The 22,711-nt window shown below is 38.1% G+C and overlaps 1 protein-coding gene across 1 annotated transcript in view; it reads left to right on the plus strand.

Annotated features, from left to right (window-relative positions):
• HEATR5B (HEAT repeat containing 5B) overlaps positions 1–22,711 on the plus strand; it is a 105,230-nt gene that overhangs the window by 33,301 nt on the left and 49,218 nt on the right. Inside the window, exons 18-22 of the mRNA XM_011967636.1 lie at positions 1,423–1,613; positions 9,944–10,103; positions 10,719–10,908; positions 13,560–13,729; positions 18,664–18,808. Of these exons, the coding sequence (XP_011823026.1) occupies positions 1,423–1,613; positions 9,944–10,103; positions 10,719–10,908; positions 13,560–13,729; positions 18,664–18,808 (856 nt within the window). The remainder of the gene's footprint in view (positions 1–1,422; positions 1,614–9,943; positions 10,104–10,718; positions 10,909–13,559; positions 13,730–18,663; positions 18,809–22,711) is intronic.

Below are 22,711 nucleotides of genomic sequence, written 5' to 3' on the forward strand. Positions count from 1 at the left end.
AGTAGCTGGGATTACAGGCACGCACCATCATGCCCAACTGATTTTTGTATTTTTAGTAGAGACGGGGTTTCATCATTTTGGCCAGGATGGTCTCAATCTCCTGACCTCATGATCTGCCCCCCTCGGCCTCTCAAAATGCTGGGATTACAGGCGTGAGCCACTGCACCTGGCCACCTCATTTGTTTTTTATTTTATTTTATTTTATTTCATTTTTTTTAAAATTTATTTTATTTGTTTTGTTTTGTTTTGTTTTGTTTTATTTTTTTGGAGACGGAGTCTCGCTCTGTCGCCAGGCTGGAGTGCAGTGGTGTGATGTCGGCTCACTGCAGTCTCATCTCCGCCTCCCGGGTTCAGGCAATTCTCCTGCCTCAGTCTCCTGAGTAGCTGGGATTACAGGCACATGCAGCCACACCCAGCTAATTTTTTTTGTATTTTTAGAAGAGACGGGGTTTCACCATGTTGGCCAGGATGGTCTCAATCTTCTGACCTCATGATCTCCCCACCTTGGCCTCCCAAAGTGCTGGGATTACAGGTGTGAGCAACTGCGCCCGGCCTCATTTTGTTTTTAGATATGTGTTGATTACGCTGTTTAAGTCATATAATTGTCTTCTGTGAAATTTTTATATAAACTATTCAAAGTTTCATACTCATCAAGAGTTTTCCTTTTTCTAAATATTTGCCGTTGATTCTGAAATCGCTTTTTTGTTAAAGATGTCTTAAAAGATAGAACCAATCCATTTAATGCTTTGTGCTCTATTTCATAACAGGTGAAATAGGAGAATGTTTCTTTAGAGTGATAAATTTCAGTTAAATAATGGTTGATTTAGTCATACAGCGTCCTTAATATATGTAAGCAACTTTTAAGTACTAGTCTTTGAATAGAGGCACTCCTTACAATTAGGGAGTGTTTTATAGATCATGTTCTGAAATGGTATTTAGGAAAGTAATTACCATGAATCTAACAGTTACAGATTCTAGGCGTTAGTATATACATGTGAAAATTGACTGAAGACAATAACTTATGAAGATGTGTGTATATTTTAGAAAGATTGCAGCATGTGTTTCTCCTTTAATATGAATTGCGAGGCCAAGTGTGCCTGTAATCCCAGCACGTTAGGAGGCTCAGGCAGGAGGATTGCTTGAGCTCAGTAGTTTGAGGCCAACCTGGGCAACATAGTAAGACCCTGTCTCTACAAAAATTTTTTAAAAATTAGTCCAGCAGGCTAATTTTTAGCAGGCACGCACCTACAGTCCCAGCTACTCAGGAAGCTGAGATGAGAGGATTGCTTAAGCTCAGAAGGTCGAGGCTGTAGTGAGCAGTGATTATGCCACTGCACTCCAGCCTGGCAAGGGAGCAAGACCTTGCTTTAAAAAAAAAAAAAATCATGGATTATGAATTGCTTTTTTTTTTTTTAAATGTAGGGCTTAGCTGAAAACAAAAGTACTTTAGGACCTGAGGAAGTTCGTAAATCTGCTCTAACACTGGTTATGGGTGCCCTGGACAACCCAAACCCCATCTTACGTTGTGCGGCGGGGGAAGCTCTTGGAAGAATGGCTCAGGTGGTTGGAGAAGCAACTTTTATTGCTAGAATGGCCCAATATAGCTTTGACAAGTAAGTGGATTTCTTTACTAACAAGTTTCATATGTAGGAAAAGATGTCTTTTAAATAATAATTAACTGGAGTATATGTTTTCCGCGTGGTATATAGCATGTGATAATATTTTGTGGGGTTTTTTGTAATGATCTCAATTTTTAACTTAGCAGTTGATTCAACTCTAGAATCTGGGAAAGTTGTAGTATGTTAGATACTTTCTGCGTGGAGAGGCCTTCTAATCCGGCTCTTGAATGTTACTTAATGGAATCAAGAAAAATGTTAATAAGGACTTCTCTCAGTTATGTGTATTCACTGAAGAGGTGCTCTGAAGTCATTGTCTCTTCTCCCTGCCTTTCCTTGTCCCTCTTTATTCTTTCTGTTAATTATCCACTTTTTGGGATAAGCCATTCTTTTTCTAACTGCTACCAAGTTTTCCTCTTAAATTATGACTGAAACAGAATAGTTAAGCATCAGGTTTTAAGGATTTACTTACATGTTAATTATAAAGAGTGATCTCAGAGACCCAAATAAGTATCATTAAGATGATGAGTTATTAGTGACTGTCGAGTTGTTAATCAAGTACATAAGTAGAGAAATTAAAAATCAAGGATTGTCGAGAATTGACACTGTGTTATGTAAATTATATCATTCTTAGCTATCATGTATATATTGAGTATTAAATATACCAAACTACATCATGATCATTAATAAAAGAGAAAGAGTATGAAGCAGTGGCTATGAAGTAGTAGTTCTGAAGAATATGTATTTGCTGAATTATTGCATATCTGTAAATAGCTTTCCTTGTCTTGACTTGTGAATGGCAATTTGATTGGTTATTCGATAATGCCCTAATGCACTAAGGATAATATGAGCAGGCAGAAGACAGTTAAAATATAACCAGACACTTAATCTTCTGCAGAATGATTGCTGCTATTTTCTAGCAATAGATTAGTTTGCCTCTTTCCAAATATTTTCCATTGATTATGAAATAGCTTTTTATTAAAAGATTTATTAAAAGCTAGAAACAATCTTAGTTATCCATGTAATGTTTTGTGCTCTGTTCATAACAGATGAATTAGGAGTATGTTTCTTTAGAAAGCTCTTGAAGGGTATCTTTTTTTTAATTACAAGGAGTTTTAGTTTATATGTCCTTGGCCTGGCGCTTTGTCTTCTGCCTGTAATCCCAGCACTTTGGGAGACTGAGGTGGGTGGATCACTTGAGCCCAAGAATTCTGGATCAGCCTGGGCAACATGGCGAAACCCTGTCTCTACAAAACATACAGAAATTAGCTGGGCATGGTTGCCTGTACCTGTAGTCCCATCTACTTGGGAGGCTGAGATGGGAGGATCGCTTGAGTCTATGAGGTGGGGATTGCAGTGAGCCAAGATCATGCCATTACTCTCCAGCCTGGGTAACAGAGCAAGACTCTGTCTCAGGAAAAAAAAAAAAAAAAAGTATGTGTCCTCAGTGTCTGTAGGATACTGTATTTATTTTGTACTTTGAAACACAAGGGCATTTCATTTATTTATACCTGCCCAATTTAGTGGTTTACAAGTATTATCAGTGCTTGCTTTCATTATCTTTTTCAAGTCCTTAATTATGATCTAAAATAATTATTATGAAGATTTTGTTACCCATTTTTTCAATTTTATTTAAAACTGGAATTTTTCTTAAATTCTGTATGAAATGTTGTAATATTTGGTAGCATTTTAATTCTTTTATACTGCTATGTAAAGTAATAGTACATTTTTTTAAACTATGGTGTCTTAGATTTGGCAGAATCTGGCTGTATTTTGGAAAAACTTGTCTTTCACAGCCTCATTATATTAGACTGTTTTCATCAACATCATCTCTTGCTGATATAATATCTGACTGTGAAACGCTAAAATCTCCTATCGCTACAGGTCCGTCATCGATATTTGCACATTGAAATATTATGCTAACTTAGCATGAACACAGAAATTCACAGAAATTAAAACAGGAATCATTCTGTAAACCATCCTAAGGAAGTCAATAGGGAGTACCTTTCAATTGCTTAAGACCCAGTTGGGATAAAAATAAAAATCTTTGATGATTAAATTTATTTCCATTCAATTGAAAGTCACTTTGAGACCTCTGAGAAATGTATATTCTTATATCTCAGATTATTTACTGTGAATAGATGATTATCACTGTGAACATTGATTCTACTTTGTAGTTCACTAAACTGTTACTTTTTGAGAAATAATAATACAAAGATAACTTTCTAATCTGTATAATGTTTTAGAATTCACAGATTGCATTTATTCTTAACTTCTTTATTCCTCAAAACAACTGCTCTTTAGTAATAATAATAATTTCACTTAGATAAAGAAATGGAGGCTTCAAGAGGTAAAGATTACTTACCCAAGGATAGATATAATATGTTAGAAATACTGTTATGGATAGACCTAGTTTACTTCGTTCATTGCTACATTTCTTTTTTCTTTTTTTTTTTTTTTTTGAGATGGGACCCTGCTGTGTTGCCCAGGTTGGTCTCAAACTCCTTGGCTAAAGCAGCCCTCTCACCTCAGCCTCTTGAGTAGTTGGGATTTCAGGAGGGACATACCACACCCAGCTTCATTTTTTTTTTTTTGAAATGGAGTCTGGTTTTGTCATAGGTGCGATCTTGGCTCACTACAACCTTCACCTCCTAGGTTCAAGTCATTCTCCTTCCTTAGCCTCCCATGTAGCTGGGATTACAGGTACACGCCACCATGCCCGGCTAATTTTTGTATTTTTAGTAGAGACAGCATTTCACCATGTTGACCAGGCTAGTCTCAAACTCCTGACCTTAGGTGATCCACCCACCTCGGCCTCCCAAAGTGCTGGGATTACAACCATGAGCCACTGCACCCAGCCTGCCACATTTCTTAACATCTGTTCTGTGACAGCACTTAGAATTTTCTGTTGTTTACAATCGGCAAACTAGCCAACTGGAGTCTTGGGGATGATTATTCATCTCTCGATTTTTTTTTTTTTTTTGATACTGAGTCATACTCTATCGCGTAGGCTGGAGTGCAATGACGCAATCTCAGCTCACTGCAACCCTCCACCTCCTGGGTTCAAGTGATTCTTGTGCCTCAGCTTCCCGAGTAGCTGGGATTATAGGCGACCGCCACCACGCCCAGCTAATTTTTGTATTTTTAGTAGAGATGGAGTTTCACCATGTTGGCCAGGCTGGTCTCGAACTCCTGACTTCAAATGATCCACCCACCTTCGCCTCATTACAGGCATGAGCCACTGCGCCTGGCCCATCTCGACTTTTATGAGGTTGTCAGAAGTCTGGTTGTGGATAGCTTATTGAGAGTTTTAATAAAGTTTTGAAAATACAACCAAAATTGCTTTTTAGGCTGCTTTGTTAATTTAGGTGCTTTATTCTTAGTAGTATTTTGTTCTGTTTTCTAATAGTAGTTGACTGTACTGGTGCGTGATTATGAGTCATAGTATTTTATGGCTTAAAAAAGTATTCCTTCATAGCTCCTTTTATTTGATCCTTTCCATTGTTTAAAATGAGGTTTACATGTTAGCTTCATTTCAAATCTCTACATTACTAGTTAAATATGAACAAAATGATGAAATCTATTCTTTCAGATACACATTAAAAGAATATACAGGACTTTCACTGCCATTAATGCTGGAGTAACAGGGACTATATTTACCCTTGTGTCTTAAACTGCTAGAAAAACAAATAAATAAAACAACAGTTTTGAGACATTGGACAACAGCCAGCATAGGACAGTGATTCCTAGGGATGGGAAAGAAACAAAGGGAACACTAACATTGCTCCAGATTACTGCTTGAAGAAAGTTTCCAGGCTTAAGTACAGAAATAGGAAACCCAAACTTGAGGGGAGAGCATTTGCAATTTGGAGAGGCAAGGTAGCTAGAACGTGTAAGGTGGAATAACAGAGAGGAGAGAGCTGCACAAGGAGAGAGCTGTGAACAGAAGGGTCATCTAAAGTCTTTGGCTGAATACTGGTATGTGCAAGAATACAAGGAAACTACCCAAGACCAGGGAAAAAACCATCAAAAGGGAATAGGTGAAACAATGTTCAGAACTCACAGGGCTGAGAATATTTCGTGTTCCCACTATTCAGAATAGAAAGACCTCCTGAGGTGAAGCCCTCAGAACGATATTGCTTTAGTAATGGGAGCAATGTCCCTGACCCACCCTAAAAAAGCTTAAAAGCAAACTTTGAAAAAATGAAACTGATTTTTAGTAGTAGCTTAACTATATCCCAGAACAAAACTCAGCAATATTTAAAGGAATACAATAAATGGAGCAACTCAGCATTGTAAAATTCACAATATCCTGTATCCAATCAAAAATTACCAGACACATAAAGAAGCAGAAAGATAAGACCTCTTACTTGGAGAAAACATCAATCAGTAGAAACAGGCCCAGAAATGAAAAAAAAAAAATGATGAAATTAGCAAAAAAGAATATTAAAAGAGCTATTATAAATATGCTTTACATTTTCAAGGAAGTACAGGAAAACCTAAGCATGATATGAGAAAAAGAATTTGTAAAAACAGCCCAAAGGAAACTTCTAGAAGTGTAAAATGTGTGTGTGAAATGAAAAAATACACCGGATAGGATTTACAGAGGGTTAGACAATGATGTAGGAAACAACAGGTCAGTCAGCTGTATTTGTGTATTGACATCTTACACCAGCTTAGAATTAAGACTGAAATTCACAGAAATTGAGAAAAGAATCATTCCAGTGATGTTGAAGACATAGTAACTATCAAAAAATGTGGCATAGAGAGAAAAAAGACTGGAATTAAAAAATGAACAGAGTCTCAGTGACTTCTGGGACCAATATCAAGCTGTGTAACATGCATATAATTGAAATCTCAGCAAAGGGTAGGTCAGGAACTCTCAGACATTGCCAGTAGAAATGCAGAATGACACTTTGGAAGATCATTTGATGGTTTCTTATAAAGGTAAATATACACTTCTGTTTCGCCTAGCCATTCTACTTCTAGGTATTTACCTAAGAGAAATGAAAACGTGCGTGCAAACACTTGTACTCAAACTTTCATAGTAGCTTTATTTACGAGAGCCAGAAACTGGGAAGTATCCACAATTATTGATGGTTGAATAGATAAATAGTGATGTATTCATAAATGGAATATTGCTCAGCTATATAAAAAGAGCAGACTACTTATACAATAAATTGGATGAATCTTAAAAGCATTATTCTATGTGAAAGAATCCAGACCCCAACGACTAGGTACTGTCTGATTTCATTTGTATGAAACTGTATAAAAAGTAAAACTATAGTGATAGAAGACAGATCAATGGTTGCCAAGATGTTGGGGGAAGAAATATGACAACAAAGGGACCTAAGGCAACTTTTTGTGGTGATGAAAATGTCCTATATCTTGTGTTGTCAGTATGGCAGCCACTACCCACATACGACTATTGAGCAATTGAAATGCATTTTGCCCAAATTGATACACGCTATGAGTGTGTAATACTGGATTTTGAAGACTTAGTTCAAAAAAAGAATGTAAAATATCTCAATGATTTGGTATATTGATTACATCTTGATGTTTTAATATTTTGGATATATTGAGTTAAATAAAATTTATTGAGATTGATTTCAAGACAGGAGGATCACTTGAGGCCAGGCGTTTGAGACCAGCCTGAACACTAAAACCTTCAATTCTATTAAAAAAAATAGTAATTTCACCTGTTTCCTTTTTGTTTTCTGGAGTGTGGCGACTGGAATATTTTGAATTACATATGTAGCTTCTATTAGGGACTTCAAAAAGTTCTTGGAATAATAGAATGAAAAGGTACAAGTAAAAAAGATAAACTTTTTTCTTGACATAAGCTCCATCAGGTTCAAGACACTTTTGTAAGTGATGATACCAGCCATTTAGTTCATCCCTAAATAACTGAGAATCCTGGGAATTTAACCATGTCAATGAAGTCTTTTTTGCATTATTAGCTGAAGAAAAATGAGCACGTTTTGAATATTTTTTTTAAGATTAGGAAACAAACAAAAAGTCGTAAGAAGCCAAATCAGGACCGTAAAGTGGTTGTCTAATGACTTTCCACTGAAACTCTTGCAGAATTGCCCTTGGAGAAGAACTCTCTAGTGAAGCTTTCCCAGTCATTTTTCCACTAAAGCTTTGGCTAACTTTCTCAAAACACTTTTATAATGAGCAGATGCTATTGTTCTTTGGCCCTCTAGAAAATCAAGCAGCAAAATGTATTAAGCATTCCAAAAAACTGTTGCCATGACCTTTGCTCTTAACTAGTCCACTTTTGCTTTGACCGAACCACTTTTACCTCTTGGTGTCTATTGATTTGATTGTGCTTTGTGTCAGGTTCTTACTGTTATAGCCATGTTCCATCTCCTGTTACAGTTCTTTAAAGCAATGCTTCAGGATCTTGATCTCACTTGTTTAAAATTACCATTGAAAACTCTGCCTTATCTGCAGCTGATTTGGGTAGAACAGTTTTGACACACATCAAGTGGAAAGTTTGCTCAACTCTAACTTTTCAGTCAGAATTATGTTATGTGAACCAGTTGAGATATGTATGTTGTTGACTGTTATTTCTGCTGTTAATCATCAGTACTCTTCAGTTAGGGCACAGATAAGATGCATTATGCATTATTTTCTCTTAAATTGATGGGTGTGGTCTTCAGCTGTTGGGCTTCATCTTCAACATTATCTCATCCCTTCTCTTCTTTTTTTTTTTTTTTCTTCTTCTTGAGACAGAGTCTTACTCAGGCTGGAGTGCAGTGACGTGATCACGACTGACTACAACCTCTGCTTCCGTGGTTCAAGTGATTCTCCTGCCTCAGCCTCTGAAGTAGCTGAGATTACAGGCACGTGCCACCATACTCAGCTGATTTTTGTATTTTTAGTAGAGACAGGGTATCACCACGTTGGCCAGGCTGGTCATGAACTCCTGGCCTCGAGTGATCCACCCGCCTTGGCCTCCCAGAGTGCTGGGAGTACAGGTGTGAGTCACTGTGCCCAGCCTGCCTCATCTCTTCTTAAAACGAGCTATTCATTTTCATTTGCTGATATCTTTGAGAGCATTGTCCCCACAAACTTTCATGAAGCATCGGTGATTTCACCATTCTTCCACCCAAGCTTCACCATAAATTTGATGTTTGTTATTACTTCAGCTTTAGCAGAATTTATGTTGCTCTGATAGGGGCACTTTTCAAACTGATGTCTTATCCTTCTTAGTGCCTAAAACTAGATCCTGTTCAAATGTGTTACAACAAGCTAGTACAAGTTTATTTTAGTACCCCAAGATACTGAAATCCATGTATAGTTCTTGCATTAATGCGTAGTTTCCATGAACTTTTTGAAGACCCCTCATACTCATCTTGGACATCCCTGTTCTAATGATTATGCCGTGGTTACATACTGTATACTTATATCAAAACTCATTAAATTGTGTATTTTTATATACATTTAAAATGTAATTGTATACCTGAAGTTGGTGCATATTGTATGAGAGTCTCAAAGCTTGTTTTTTAAGGTAATGTTCATCTCCTTTTATGTATTTGAATTCATTTAAAATATATTTCACAAAGAAAAAAGATTTGACCTTTTTTAAAGAGGTTCAAATCATAATTATAGGGTATTTCTTAAGTGTAAAATATTTTATGTAATACTGTGAATACAAATACCTTTTTACTATTTTTAAAACCAAACATAAAAGTTATTATTTTATTTTTTAAAAATATAAAAATGTTTCAAATAAGTCTTGGCTTTTCAAGGAATAATTAATATTAAAAATGAGTTGTCAGATTTTCTCTAAAATTAAAATAGACTTTATTCAGTCAAATGTATGTTTTTAACCAATTGTTATTATTATTATTATTATTATTGAGACAGGGTCCTGCTCTGTCACCCAGGCTGGAGTGCAGTGGCGTGATCACAGCTCACTGCAGCTTCAACCTCTCAGCCTCAAGCAGTCCTCTCACTTCAGCCTCCCTACTAGCTGGGCCTACAGGCATGCACTGCCATGCCTGATTAAGTTTTTAATTTTTTTTTAGAAATGGGATTTTGCCATGTTAGCCCGACTGGTCTCCAACTCCTGGGCTCAAGTGATCCGCCGGCCTCAGCCTGTCAAAGTGCTGGGATTACAGGCATGAGCCATCACACCCAGCCGCAGTTACTGTAAATTGAAGTTCTAACTCCTGTTAGGGAATAGAGAGAGAAAGAAGTAATTGATTGTAATCTTTTCTTATTTCCCCAATAATTCCCTGTTTCTGTGTGACTTATAAGGTTGTTGTTTTTATAGGGAAACAGCAAAATCAGTTCTTGAAGCATAATCTTTTTTTCAGGTTGAAATCGGCTCGAGATGTTGTATCTAGGACTGGTCATTCATTGGCTCTTGGTTGTTTGCATCGTTATGTTGGTGGAATAGGCTCAGGACAACATCTGAAGACCAGTGTCAGCATTTTATTGGCTCTAGCACAAGATGGGACATCCCCTGAAGTCCAGGTATAATATTATTGATTTTTTTATTACAAAAGTTTAGAAAATTTTTGGAAAATTATTTGCTCTGTAAAATAAAAATGACTGTGGTAAGTTGTTAGGACAAATGTATTAGGGTTTGTTTTTGTAATAGTGCATAGCAAGATTTTGTTTATCAGCCTAGTCTTAAAGTCTGTCTTATTCTGAGAATTTCACCCATTCACGTACATTCCTTCAAACATATTTTCTTTTTATTGTTTATTATTCTGTGTACTTGTTTCCTCTTTTTTTTTGAATTTCCTTAGATTTGTTAGATTGATCAAGTTATTTTTTCAAATAACTTTCCTTCTCTCTCTTCCTGTAATACTCCAACCTAGGTCCTGGGTCATTGGCTGAATCTTCATGTGGACCCTTTGAATATTTTGTTTTTGTTGTTTCTTTTTAGACGTTATTATACATAAGTAAATATAACTACAGTGAAGATGGAGAGTGTGTGTGAAAATATCCTACAATCTTCATTTGCTAGTTCACATTGATATGCCTCAGAATATTAAGAGTATACCCATGTCACAATTCAGTATACTTAATTCAGTACATTCGAATTCTTCCTTACAACTAAAATGAAATTATATTTTATTCTAGACTTGGTCGCTTCATTCACTTGCTTTGATAGTGGATTCTAGCGGTCCGATGTATCGTGGCTATGTGGAACCAACATTATCTCTAGTTCTTACCTTGCTGTTGACAGTTCCGCCTTCACATACGGAAGTTCATCAGTGTTTGGGTCGATGCTTAGGTGCTATAATAACTACTGTTGGCCCTGAACTACAAGGTAAGTAAATCATCTGAAATTAAGGAACCTAGACAGATAATCACTGTCTTTAAATTTCCTGACTATCACCATCACATTGCTTGAAGAAATTTTGTGATAACAATTACTATGTACTGAATACTTGGATTTACTGAAAGCCTGGCGCTCAGCTTTTGACATGTGGCATTTTGTTTAATCCCTATGAGAAACCTATGACATGATAATGTTTGTTGAAGTTTTGAGCAGAGAAAACATTTTAAATGAAATTTTACTTGGAGTCCCATGAAAACAAGGTTAAAAATGGAGTTCCTTTGGCCGAGAGTGCTATCCACTTGTCTTCATGGACTTTTGCTTCACTTTTTTTGAACTCTAAGGATTAGGAACATAGCTTGAAAAACCACTCTCGTAAGGTAAATATTATCAAAATTTTGTTTTCTTTATGTTAGAGGAAAAAGATATTAGCTAATTTTCTATGAGGAAGTAAACTGGGAGAAGATAAGTAACTTGCCTAGAGTTAGTCAACTTATGCGTGGCACATTTATCATCCTAAAGCCTATGTTTGTACCACTTACTTCCACTGAACTAATTCTACTAATGGTTAAACTCCCAAGTCAGCAAGTTATTGTAAAGATATCGTGAACACATAAACCCCTTTCAGAGTTTTCCTTTTTCTCCTTTGTCATTTATTATGTATGTTTTCAGAGGGTTGAGCTTTTAACATACATTATTTAATTCTGTTAACAACCCAGAGACTGATATTATCTCTATTTTATAGATGAAATATTGAAGCTGATAGAGGTTAAGAACTTTTGTTGTGGGGTTTTTTTTTGAGATGGAGTCTCACTCTGTAGCCCAGGCTGGAGTGCAGTGGCGCAATCTTGACTCATTCAAGCTCCGCCTCCCGGGTTTATGCCATTCTCCTGCCTTAGCCTCCCTCCCGAGTAGCTGGGACTACAGGCTCCTGCCACCATGCCTGGCTAATTTTTTGTATTTTTAGTAGAGACCAGGTTTCACCATGTTAGCCAGGATGGTCTTGGTCTCCTGACCTTGTGATCCGCCCGCCTTGGCCTCCCAAAGTGCTGGGATTACAAGCGTGAGCCACCGCGCCCAGCCGAGAGGTTAAGAACTTTTACAAGGTTTTGGAAACTAGTGAGTGGTTGGAGTAAGAAGTGAAGCCCAGATCAATCAATTTGCGACGCTTGCATTCTTTTTTTTTTTTTTTTTTTTTAAATCTGTTGCCCAGGCTGAAGTGCAGTGGTATGGTCTCAGCTCACTGCAACCTCCACTTCCTGAGTTCAAGCGGTTCTCCTGCCTCAGCCTCCCAAATAGCTGGGATTACAGGTGCCTGCCACTACACCCAGCTAATTTCTTGTATTTTTAGTAGAGATGGGGTTTCACCATGTTGGCCAGGCTGGTCTCGAACTCCTGGCCTTATGATCTACCTGCCTCGGCCTCCCAAAGTGTTGGGATTACAGGCCTGAGCCACCATGCCCGGCCTTTTTTTTTTTTTTTCCTTTGTTTTGTTTTAAGAGATGGGGTCTCGCTATGTTGTCCAGGCTGTTCTCAAACTCCTGGCATCAAGCAATCCTCCCACTCCCATCTCAGCCTTGCAAAGTGCTGGGATTACAGGCACGAGCCTCCCCACCTAGCCTGTTGCCTGCATTCTTAATCCCTATGCTATGTTGCCTCCATTTTGACAGGTATTTTTAAAAAGAGAGGAAAAAGAAAAAGACTTATAGAAAATGCTAGAAATTGAAAAATATGTGATTTTTTTTGTTTTGTTTTTCTTTTCAGGGAGACAGAGTCTCGCCCTGTCTCCCAGGCTGGAGTGCAGTGGCATGATCTCGGCTCACTGTGAGCTCCGCCTCCTGGGTTCAAGCAATTCTCCTGCGTCAGCTAACTTTTGTATTTTCAGTGGAGACGGGGGTTTCACTATGTTGGCCAGGCCGGTCTCGAACTCCTGACCTCAGGTAATTTGCTGCCTTGGCCTCCCAAAATGCTGGTATTACAGGGAAAAATAGGTGATTTAAGTAAGCCTCTTTCTAAGACCCATTGTCCTCCTTGGGAAAGTGAGGATAGTTCTTCCTGTGAATATCACAGGGACATGAAGAGGATAAATATGTGCCTTTTATTAAGCATAGGTGTTATCAAGTATTTTCTAAAGTGATAATGATAAGGCAATGCATATAAACTAGAATGTAGCTCTTATGTGATTTTTATGATTTTCTTGTTTACCTATAAAGATATGCATATAGGCCAGGTACAATGGCTCATGCCTGTAATCCCAGCACTTTGGGAGGCCGAGGCGGGTGGATCATTTCAGGTCAGAAGTTCAAGACCAGCCTGGCCAACATGGTGAAATCCCATCTGTACTAAAAGTATAAAAATCAGCTGGGTGTGGTGGCACGTGCTTGTAAACCCAGCTACTCCAGAGGCTGAGGCAGGAGAATTGCTTGAACCTGGGAGGCGGAGGTTGCAATAAGCCGAAATCACGCCACTGCACTCCAGCCTGGGCGACAGAACGAGACTCTGTCTCAAAAACAACAGCAACCAAAAAAAACTGAATAATAATTGGGTGGAATGGTTATTGAGAAGATAATTGTTTACTAGGAATATTTTTGGTGGTACTAATAAAATAATTGTATTTTATATTTTCTTTCAATTTGCACTAGGAAATGGAGCAACAATTTCTACAATTCGTTCCTCTTGTTTGGTGGGTTGTGCAATAACACAGGACCATTCAGATTCTCTTGTTCAGGCAGCTGCCATATCTTGCCTTCAGCAGCTTCACATGTTTGCACCACGACATGTCAATCTATCTAGTCTTGTTCCTAGCCTTTGTGTAAGTATAGAGCTATTTCATTCATTGATTTTTAAGTTGTATTTTATTTTACATTTAAAATATTTCTATGGGTACATAGTAGGTATATATATTTATGGGATACTTGAGGTATTTTGATACAAGCCTGCAGTGTATAATAATCACATCAGAGTGAATGTGGTATTCCTCACCTCAAGCATTTATGATTTATTTGTGTTACAAATAATCCATAGTTATTTTAAACTGTACAATTAAAATTATAGTCACCCTCTTATGATATCAAATACTAGATCTTTGTTTTTTTGAGCTTCAGTTGTCATTTTATGACTTCATAAATTCAGAAATAGCTTGATGAACTGTTTATTTTCTCGCTAAGAATATATCACATTTGGGCTGGGTGCAGTGGCTCACGCCTGTAATCCCAGCACTTTGGGGGGCTGAGGCAGGCAGATCACGAGGTCAGGAGTTCGAGACTAGCCTGGCTAATATGGTGAAACCCCATCTACACTAAAAATACAAAAATTAGCCGGGCATGGTGGCACGCGCCTGTAGTCCCAGCTACTCGGGAGGCTGAGGCAGGAGAATCGGTTGAATCCAGGAGGCGGAGGGTGCAGTGAACCGAGATCGCACCACTGCACTCCAGCCTGGGTGACAGTGCAAGACTCAGTCTCAAAAAAAAAGAATTGATCACATTTTTAGTTTTTCCCACTCAGAATTTTATTTCCTAAAACTTGATTGATACTTCTGAGTATCTGTTGCTATCATAATAATTGTTAATTTATTCATTCATCAAATACTTACTGATAGGCTGTTATATGTCAGGAAACACGCAACATACTGGAGATAACATTTGTGGATGAGACAAGATCAAGCCTCTGTCGTAGTAAAGTTTATAGTTTACAAAGGAATGTGGAAAAATATTATTTACAAATAAGTGCTGTAAAAGCCTGGAGGAAAGCATAAGAGAGCATATAGCAGGACGCCTATCATAATCCTGACATTCCGAAAAGATTTTCATTAAAAAATGGTATTTAAGGCCAGGCACGGTGGCTCACGCCTGTAATCCCAGCACTTTGGGAGGCCAAGGTGGGTGGATCACCTGAGGTCAGGAGTTCGAGACCAGCCTGGGCAACATGGTCAAACCCCGTCTCTACTAAAAATACAGAAATTAGCCAGGGGTGGTGGCAGGCGCCTATAATCTCAGCTACTTGGGAGGCTGAAGCAGGAGGATCACTTGAACCCAGGAGGCGGAGGTTATAGTGAGCTGAGATCACACCATTGCACTCCAACCTGGGCAAGAAGAACGAAACTCTTATCTCAAAAAAAAAAAAAAAGATATTTAAGGTGTGATCTGCAGAATAAATAGGAGTTGGTTTGCAAAGGGCATGATACTGAAGTAAACAGCATTTACTTTTAGACAGGAAGAAAAATATGTGCAAGGCCCTAAACTGGGAAGGACTGTCATACATTTAAAGAGCCAATTAGTTAGTGTGGTTAAGGCTGAGAGAGAAGAGGGAGACGTGGGGTCTAGAGGAAATGATGAGGCTGGACAACTAACCAGGTGACATACCACACAGACTTTCTACATACATAAAACCTTTGGACTTGATTCTACAAGCAGTGGGAAACCATTAGAAGGTGTTCTCTGCAGGGGAGTGACATAATCAGATTTGCACTTTTTACATTTTGTTCTTCCTGCATGATAGAGACTGGACTCTACAGGGTAAGAATTGTATTCTCAGAAGAAGTTAATAGTGATTTGCTCTAAGTAGTAAGGGAATGAGGAGAAATCAGTGGATTTGGGTAATATTTAGGATGAAAGATTTGTTCATTAATTGGCTCTCAGTGGGGCATAGTTGGGGAAGAGGGTTAGAAGGATATGGCCTAGGTTTTTGACTTGAGTATAGTAATGTAATTTCCTGAGATTGGCAACATTGGAGGAGGAGGATTGGGAAGAGTGGATATCTTAATTCAGTTTTAGACACGTGGATAGTTAGTTATATGGGCCTGGAGCTCAGAAAAGAGAGGTCTGGTTAAAGAGGTAAATTTGAGAGGCATAAGCATTTATATGGAAAACAGAGACATAGGAGGAGATGAGATCACCAAGGAGAGAGTCCTGATTGAGGAACCCGACTTAAAAAATTTAGAAAAGAGAAAAGGAGTCAGCAAGGAATATGTAGAAGCAGTTAAGAGAGATTAAAGAAGAAGTAGAGGTTGTATTGTTCACAGAAGCTAAATGGAGTAAAAGAGTGGTGTTTTTGGAAAAATTGACAAGCTGGTTCTAAATTTAATAGGGAAATGCAAAGTGCTTATAAAGATCAATGAAGTTGGAAGATTTACTATACTTACTATCAAGATTTACCATAAGCTCCAGTGGGAAAGACAGGGTAGTATTGCAAGTATACACAAGTAGACAAACCGGAACACAATGGAGTGTCCAGAATTGAATTCACACATACACAGTCATATAACTTACAACTTTGGCACATGTTACCACTACAGTGTGGATAGGATTATCTTTTCAATAAATACAGGGACTGAAAGATACCATTGATTGTACTTTACAACTCTAATATCACAGATGTTAAAATGAAAGAGAAAAGTACACCTGAGAATGACTGCAGTGGAGTTTTGAAAACACTTTGTAAAGTGTTTTATTTCTTTCACTTAGGCTTTGCCAGTCAACATTTGTTGAATGTATTTTCTGAGCTACAATTCTCTGTAATTGTTACTAAATTGAAATTTTATGATGTTTTCCATATATGTTTTATCACTGGATTCTTACAGCAGTTGTGTAAGATGGGTGGGTTGGATGTTGTCCCTACTGTAAGAATAAAAAGGCAGAAACTTCAAGAGACTAAATGACTTGTTCTTCCCATTTGATATGACCATACTTGAGCTTTCTAATTAATTATGGAGTATTTGAAATTTCCAAAATGTGTTTATTTTCGGGAAGAAGAGTAAATAAAATCCCAGTGCTTTGGGAGCCCAAGGCAGGCAGATCACTTGAGCACAGGAGTTTGACACCAGTCTGGGCTATAATATAGTGAGACCTTGTCTCTACAAAAAAATCAAAAACTGAGGCGAGAGGATTGCTTGAGCCCGAGAGGTTGAGGCTGTAGTAAGCTGTGATTGTGCCACTGCACACCAGCCTGCGTGACAGAGTGATACCCTGTCTTAAAAACAAAACAAGCTCAAACCTGTAATCCCAGCACTTTGGGAGGCCGAGATGGGCGGATCACAGGGTCAGGAGATCGAGACCATCCTGGTTAACACGGTGAAACCCCGTCTCTACTAAAAAAAATACAAAAAAACTAGCCGGACAAGGTGGCGGGCACCTGTAGTCCCAGCTACTCAGGAGGCTGAGGCAGGAGAATGGCGTAAACCCGGGAGGTGGAGCTTGCAGTGAGTCGAGATCGCACCACTGCACTCCAGCCTGGGCGACAGAGCGAGACTCTGTCTCAAAAAAAAACGAAAAACAAAACAAAAAGACAAATAACCAAACTATTTTGTTGATAAAAATCTGTCAGATTTTTTTTCTCTTCAGTTATAGTTTATTTTTATTAATGCTTGGTATAAATTTCATGGGCTGTGATTTTATGCAAGTATATCTTGAGTTCCAAATGCTGTATTAATAGCCTAAAAATATACTATCTGGCATTGTGAAAGGTGGTGTATTCCATACACCTGTTCTCCATCCCCATCATTTGTGTCTGGGATTCTTTCTAAAAGATTACTTCCTTGCTTAAAAAGCAGCACATGGAACATAATTTAATATTTTTTTCATGAGTCAGATTTATAGTAACAATTATAATAGCTTACATTTACTGAGCAGTTACCATGTGGTAGCCAGCATTGTAAGCATTTTACTTATTTACACCGTATTCCTGTGAAGAGTTAATATTCCCACCGTACATGTGGGCAAATCAAGGCACAGAGGGGCTAAGTAACTTGTGTAAGGTGTCACAGGAATAAGTGACAGAGCCAGGATTCAAACCCAGTTTGGCAGCTGTGCCTGAATTCTTAACTTTTATGCCATGCTGCATCTTATACTTTTATGTTTTAGAGTGTACTATATTCGGGGACCTTGCAGATGAAAAAAAAGTCTGTAGCAAAAGGCCCCATTTTGCAATTTTTTCGGGTGATTATGTTTGCTTGATTTGGTTTTTTCACTTTACTAAATAACCTCCTTTGCTTTCAAATGTTATGGTGTGCTCTGCCCCCTAACTTTTCATTCACTACATCTGATCTTTATATACTTAAAACATTTAGATGACAAGATTGAGTAGGACTATGTGTAAAATAAGATGTGCAGAAAGTCCTTCTGGATTTTTCATCTAAGTATATTGTATGAGCTTTAGAGCACAGATCTTGGGACAGTTATTTTGGCAACTAACATATTTTTCGTGTATTTTATTAGTAGTAGTATTTTGTCAGAAGGCCATCATTTGACTATATTTTAAACAACTGAGGTTGTGAAATTAAGAGCATCTTTAGAAGTAAGATGTTAATATATATTCATTAGGGCCGGGCACGGTGGCTCATGCCTGTAATCCCAGCACTTTGGGAGGCCGAGGTGGGTGGATCACGAGACCAGGAGTTTGAGACCAGCCTGGCCAACATGGTGAAACCCCATCTCTACCAAAAATGCAAAAATTAGCCAGGTGTGGTGACAGGTGCCTGTAATCCCAGCTACTCGGGAGGCTGAGGCAGGAGAATTGCTTGAAACCGGAAGGCAGAGGTTGCAGTGAGCTGAGATCTTGCCACTGCACTCCAGCCTGGGCAACAAGAGTGAAAATCTGTCTCAAAAAAAAAATATATATATATGTGTGTGTGTGTGTGTGTATGTATATATATGTGTATGTATATACATACATATACATTCATTAGACAAGAAAGATTAAAGAATTACAGCTTTTTAAAGAGAAATTGCCTAACATTGTTATGGTTTACAGGTTCACTTATGTAGTTCCCATTTGTTACTTCGACGAGCAGCTGTGGCATGTCTTCGGCAACTGGCACAAAGAGAAGCAGCTGAAGTTTGTGAATATGCCATGAGCCTGGCAAAAAATGCAGGGGACAAAGAGAGCAGTAGTGCCAGTAAGTTATATTATTGGTCAATATTCTTTTTTGTTTAAATACTTTTACATTTCAAATAAGTATTATTTATCAAATAACATTTTTGTGTTGAAATGTGGCCAGATGTCTTATTCTTTGAAATAAAACCATTACCACTTTAAAAATTCCAATGTGGTTTTCTTGGTAATTTTGCATTTTTGCTTTTTAAAAATTTTTGCAAGTCGGGCATAGTGTCGTGTACCTGTAGTCCTAGCTACTCCGGAGGCTGAGTGGGGAGGATCACTTGAGCCCAAGGGTTCAAGGTTACGACGAGCTGTGATCACACCACTGCGCCCCCGTCTGGGTGGTAGAGTAAGACCATGTCTCCTAAAGAAAGTAAGTAAATAAATAAGTAAAAAGTAGGGTGTGAACGACTGGATTTAGAAAAAAATTATTTGTAGCTTAAACTGAATAATATTTAGTATCAGAATATTTCTGCCATTTCCTGAGGATGTTTTAGGGGCACTTGAAGGTTTCCAGTTCTGGATGGTAGTTAGCCTTTTGTGATGTAATTTTTCCTCTAAGAAGGTAAGACCAAAGTAGCCAATAAAGCTATGAAATATCAGTAGATGTTTGGTAGCAAAAGGTTGATTTTTGCTTCCTTTAGTTCTTTCTGCTTTTTGGACGGTTTTAGGTATAGCTTAAATTCCTAGCTGGTCTTCTAATATCTGGGTGTAGGTGGTTTGGAAACTTTTTAAGAGTTTAATTGACAGAGGTATTTCCCCGATTATGAGGGAAATTTTTTACTTATAAAAGTTTTCTAATGCCTAGAATCCGCTTGGATACAAAGAAGCAAGATACAAGAATAACTTCAATTTTTAGCATAGCATAAGAACTTTATTAACAACCATACAGTATTGTAGAATATTAAAGAAGTTTATTAGGCTGGGCGTGGTGGCTCACACCTGTAATCTCAACACTTTGGGAGGCCGAGGCGGGCGGATCACGAAGTCAGGATATCAAGACTATCCTGGCTAACATGGTGAAACTCTGTCTCTACTAAAAATACAGAAAAATAAGCCGAGTGTGGTGGCGGGTGCCTGTAGTCCCAGCTACTCGGGAGGCTGAAGCAGGAGAATGGCATGAACCCGAGAGGTGGAGCTTGCAGTGAGCCAAGATCACCACTGCACTCCAGCCTTGGTGGCAGAGCGAGACTTCATCTAAAAAAATAAATAAATAAATAACTTTATGATAAAAATCTAACAGTAGACATTATTGCTTTTAGGAGAGAAGACATCACCAAAAGTAGTTACAGACCTCTTCTGAATACATATAAATTTTCAGAACTTCTACATATCAGTTGCCATAAACAAAATTGAGACTACTTGGAAGACTGAGACAAATCACTTGAGCCCAGGAGTTCAAATCCAACTTGGGCAGCATAGTGAGATCCTGTCTCTTACAAAAAAAAAAAAAAGAAAGAAAAGAAAAGAAAGACAGCTAAGATAGGGAAAAATATTTGCAAAATATATTTTTTATTAACTAATTTTATTTACTAATGTACTTATTTATAAAAGTGTTTAAAGCTTTTACAAATGAGTATGTTTGGAGTCCCCAAGATCACCCCCAGGTTTGATGATTTCCTGGGTGGACTCATTGTATAGGCATTTTCCTGGCTGTGTTTATTATGACAAAAGGAAGAAAAGGTGTGTAGGATGAAGTTAGAGGAAACCAGGCACAAGCTCCCCAGCGCCCTGTCCCCATGGAGTCGTACAGATTGCAGCCCAGCAATGCGTTGTGACAACATGCGTGTAATGTATTCTCCCAGAGAAGCTTATTAAAGACTTAATGCCCAATGTTTTTACTGGGGGCTGATCCCATAGGCATGGCCTGCCTGGCACATACCAAAAGTTCAGACTCTCAGAAGGAAAGCAGATGTTCAGCAGAAGCCACAATTTAGGTACAGCGAGCCACTTTTATCAGGGAATTAATGGGAAACCTCTAGAAACCCAATTCCCAGATGCTAGCTAAGGGCTAACCTTGTAATTAAGTCTTACTAAGATAGTCTTAGGGCTGCAATGTTAATTTGTCTTTGCATCTTGTAAAAACTACTAGAGCACGTTTTATAAAGAAAAAATAACAAGTGTCTTTAACCTCCAGTGATTTATCAATTGCATGTTATTATACTCATAAGATAGCATTTTTCTTCTATAAAACTAATCAAGATTAAAAATAATGTTTATAACCAGTGTTGGGAAAAGTAGGAATAGATATTTCTTGTACTACAGATAGAAATGTAAAAAGTCACGCACATTTCCTGGAGGGTTTTTTGGCACTGTGTCCTTGAAGTTTTCAAAATGTGCTTACCCTTTGACCTAGAAATTCCCTTTTAAGGAATTTGTCCTCTAATCAATTAATTTTCTTTTAAGGAATTTGTCCTCAGTGATTAATCAATTAATTTTATCCTAATGTATTGGTTTGCTGTGTAGCCATTAACATTCATACTGTAGAAGTATAATTACTGAAATGGGAAAATATTCACTATGCACTGCTAAGTGAAAGAAGAGTCTCTGTGCCTAATCTCTTTCTGATGTTCTCTTTTCTTGGAACCTTTTCATTTAACTTTTTCTATTGTTTTAGAATTTCACTCACTATGGCTATTTTCTTCAAACCTCACTTTATTCTGTATTTGGGGTGACAAAACAAAAATAGTTAACCTTTCAGCTCCATTCCTCTATCTTACTCCCTTCAGGGTTCAGAGGGCTCTAGACTTCAGAGGGCATAGTAATACTCATTCTTAAAGCCACCAGTTATATACTACTGCTGTTTACAAGAATGAAAAGATTTTCCGATGAAGCAAGAAATTTAACTAATATTTCATGACAACATTACTTTTTGGTTGTTGTTAGTCTTTGGGTTTTCCCAATTTTTATTTATTTTTTATTTTTATATTTATTTATTTATGAAACGGAGTCTCACACTGTCACCCAGGCCGGAGTGCAGTGGCACGATCTCAGCTCACTGCAACCTCCACCTCCTAGGTTCAAGTGATTCTCCTGCCTCAGCCTCCCGAGTGGCTCGGATTACAGGCACCTGCCACTGCACCCGGCTAATTTTTGTATTTTTAGTAGAGGCAGGATTTCACCATCTTGACCAGGCTGGTCTTGAACTCCTGACCTTGTGATCCACCTGCCTCAGCCCCCCAAAGTGCTGGGATTACAGGTTTGAGCCACCGCACCCGACGGAGTTTCCAGGCTGGAGTGCAATGACACAATCTCGTCTCACTGCAACCTCCGCCTCCTAGGTTCAAGAGATTCTCCTGCCTCAGCCTCCCGAGTAGCTGGGATTACAGACACCCGCCACCACACCCAGCTAATTTTTGTATTTTTAGTAGAGATGGGGTTTCACCATGTTGGCCAGACTGGTCTCGAACTCCTGACCTCAGGTGATCCACCCACCTCCGCCTTCTAAAGTGCTGGGATTACAGGTGTGAGCCACTGCGCCCGGCCTTGAGTTTTCCCAATTTTTAAATGAACTGTTAGGATACAGTCCACTTAGAGTTTGTGTTCTGACTTTATAAAATTTTTAAAATCTGAACTATAAGACTGAGTAAGTTTCAATTTATTCTTCTAACAAATAAAACAGTTTTTTAGTTTGTTAAATATATTTAGCTGTATATCTCTTTCCCACACTTTGTCTTATTAGAATCAAATATTTATTGAGTGTTCCCTGAGATTTGTTTACAATATCTCAGAATAATCAGTTTTACAGTTCAAGGTTTTACTGTAATTGCCAGATTAAATTATGATCCCAAAGATACGTAAACTAGAGGCCGTAGTTAAATTGTATGTAGCTAGCTGGTTTTGTGGCTGTTGTGAATTTATATGTAAGACTTGATCTTTATCATAATTGTTACCTATAGCATACAACAAAAATCCCATACAA

The sequence above is a fragment of the Mandrillus leucophaeus genome, unplaced genomic scaffold (genome assembly GCF_000951045.1).
Source record: "Mandrillus leucophaeus isolate KB7577 unplaced genomic scaffold, Mleu.le_1.0 Scaffold805, whole genome shotgun sequence".
In the NCBI taxonomy this organism is placed as follows: domain Eukaryota; kingdom Metazoa; phylum Chordata; class Mammalia; order Primates; family Cercopithecidae; genus Mandrillus; species Mandrillus leucophaeus.